The sequence below is a fragment of the Nestor notabilis genome, unplaced genomic scaffold, assembly GCF_000696875.1.
Source record: "Nestor notabilis isolate BGI_N333 unplaced genomic scaffold, ASM69687v1 scaffold29375, whole genome shotgun sequence".
NCBI lineage: Eukaryota > Metazoa > Chordata > Aves > Psittaciformes > Psittacidae > Nestor > Nestor notabilis.
In genome coordinates this window covers 30,022-30,694 of record NW_009928376.1, presented here as the reverse complement: position 1 = coordinate 30,694, position 673 = coordinate 30,022, and the positions used below count along the sequence as shown (strand labels likewise).

Sequence of the window (673 nt, the reverse complement as noted above, 5' to 3'; positions counted from 1 at the left end):
TGGCTGTCAGAGAAAAGTGCTTGACTTGGTTCCCAAGGGAAGTTCTTCAGGTTTTTTCCTGGGGGAAGGCCACCCTGAGGTGACACAGCTCTAACAGTTGTAAGTGAACGCTATTCACTGAGCAGATCGCTTGTAGCGTGTCTGATAAGATGGGTGGGCCCAACAAGGGCAAACTAAATTTGTTCTCATTTCCTTTTTGTTTTTTTGTTTGGGTTTTTTTTTTTTTTAAAGAATACCTGGGTATTTGTAATGGCCAATGGTCTTGTACAATACCCTGCAGATATGGGGTTGGAAATACACTGTTCTCCCGTTATTGAACTGGAGTATGGCTAGTCTTTATTGAAACAAAGCAAATTCTGTGTCCTTCCTTGGAAACCTTGTAGTATTATTTCTTTGGTGAATTTCCTCCCCAAAAGAGTGCTGGCCACCTGGAAAGATGGCTTCAGGCCATCGCTATTCCTAGCAACAAGCAGAAAACCTTAAAACTTAATGTTGTGAAGAATCTCTGTCTGAAACCTGTAAGAGGTAATACCTTTTTACCTTTCCTGAAGTTTGAATTTCCTGCTATAAAGGCACGTACTGTGCTTTTCATAGTGGCATGGTTTTAATTAAAAGATGTTTTTGTGTTTCAGGATGACTCACTTGTAGTGTGGAAGGAGGTGGACCTGACCCG

At 41.5% G+C, this 673-nt stretch overlaps 1 protein-coding gene across 1 annotated transcript in view; it reads left to right on the top strand.

Annotated features, from left to right (window-relative positions):
• Positions 1-632: 632 nt before the first annotated feature.
• NEK9 (NIMA-related kinase 9) overlaps positions 633-673 on the top strand; it is a gene marked incomplete at its 5' end in the record, with an annotated part of 20,404 nt that continues 20,363 nt past the window's right edge. The window contains 1 exon segment of the mRNA XM_010014477.1: positions 633-673. This exon segment is cut by the window's right edge and continues 13 nt beyond it. Coding sequence (XP_010012779.1) covers positions 633-673 — 41 coding nt within the window.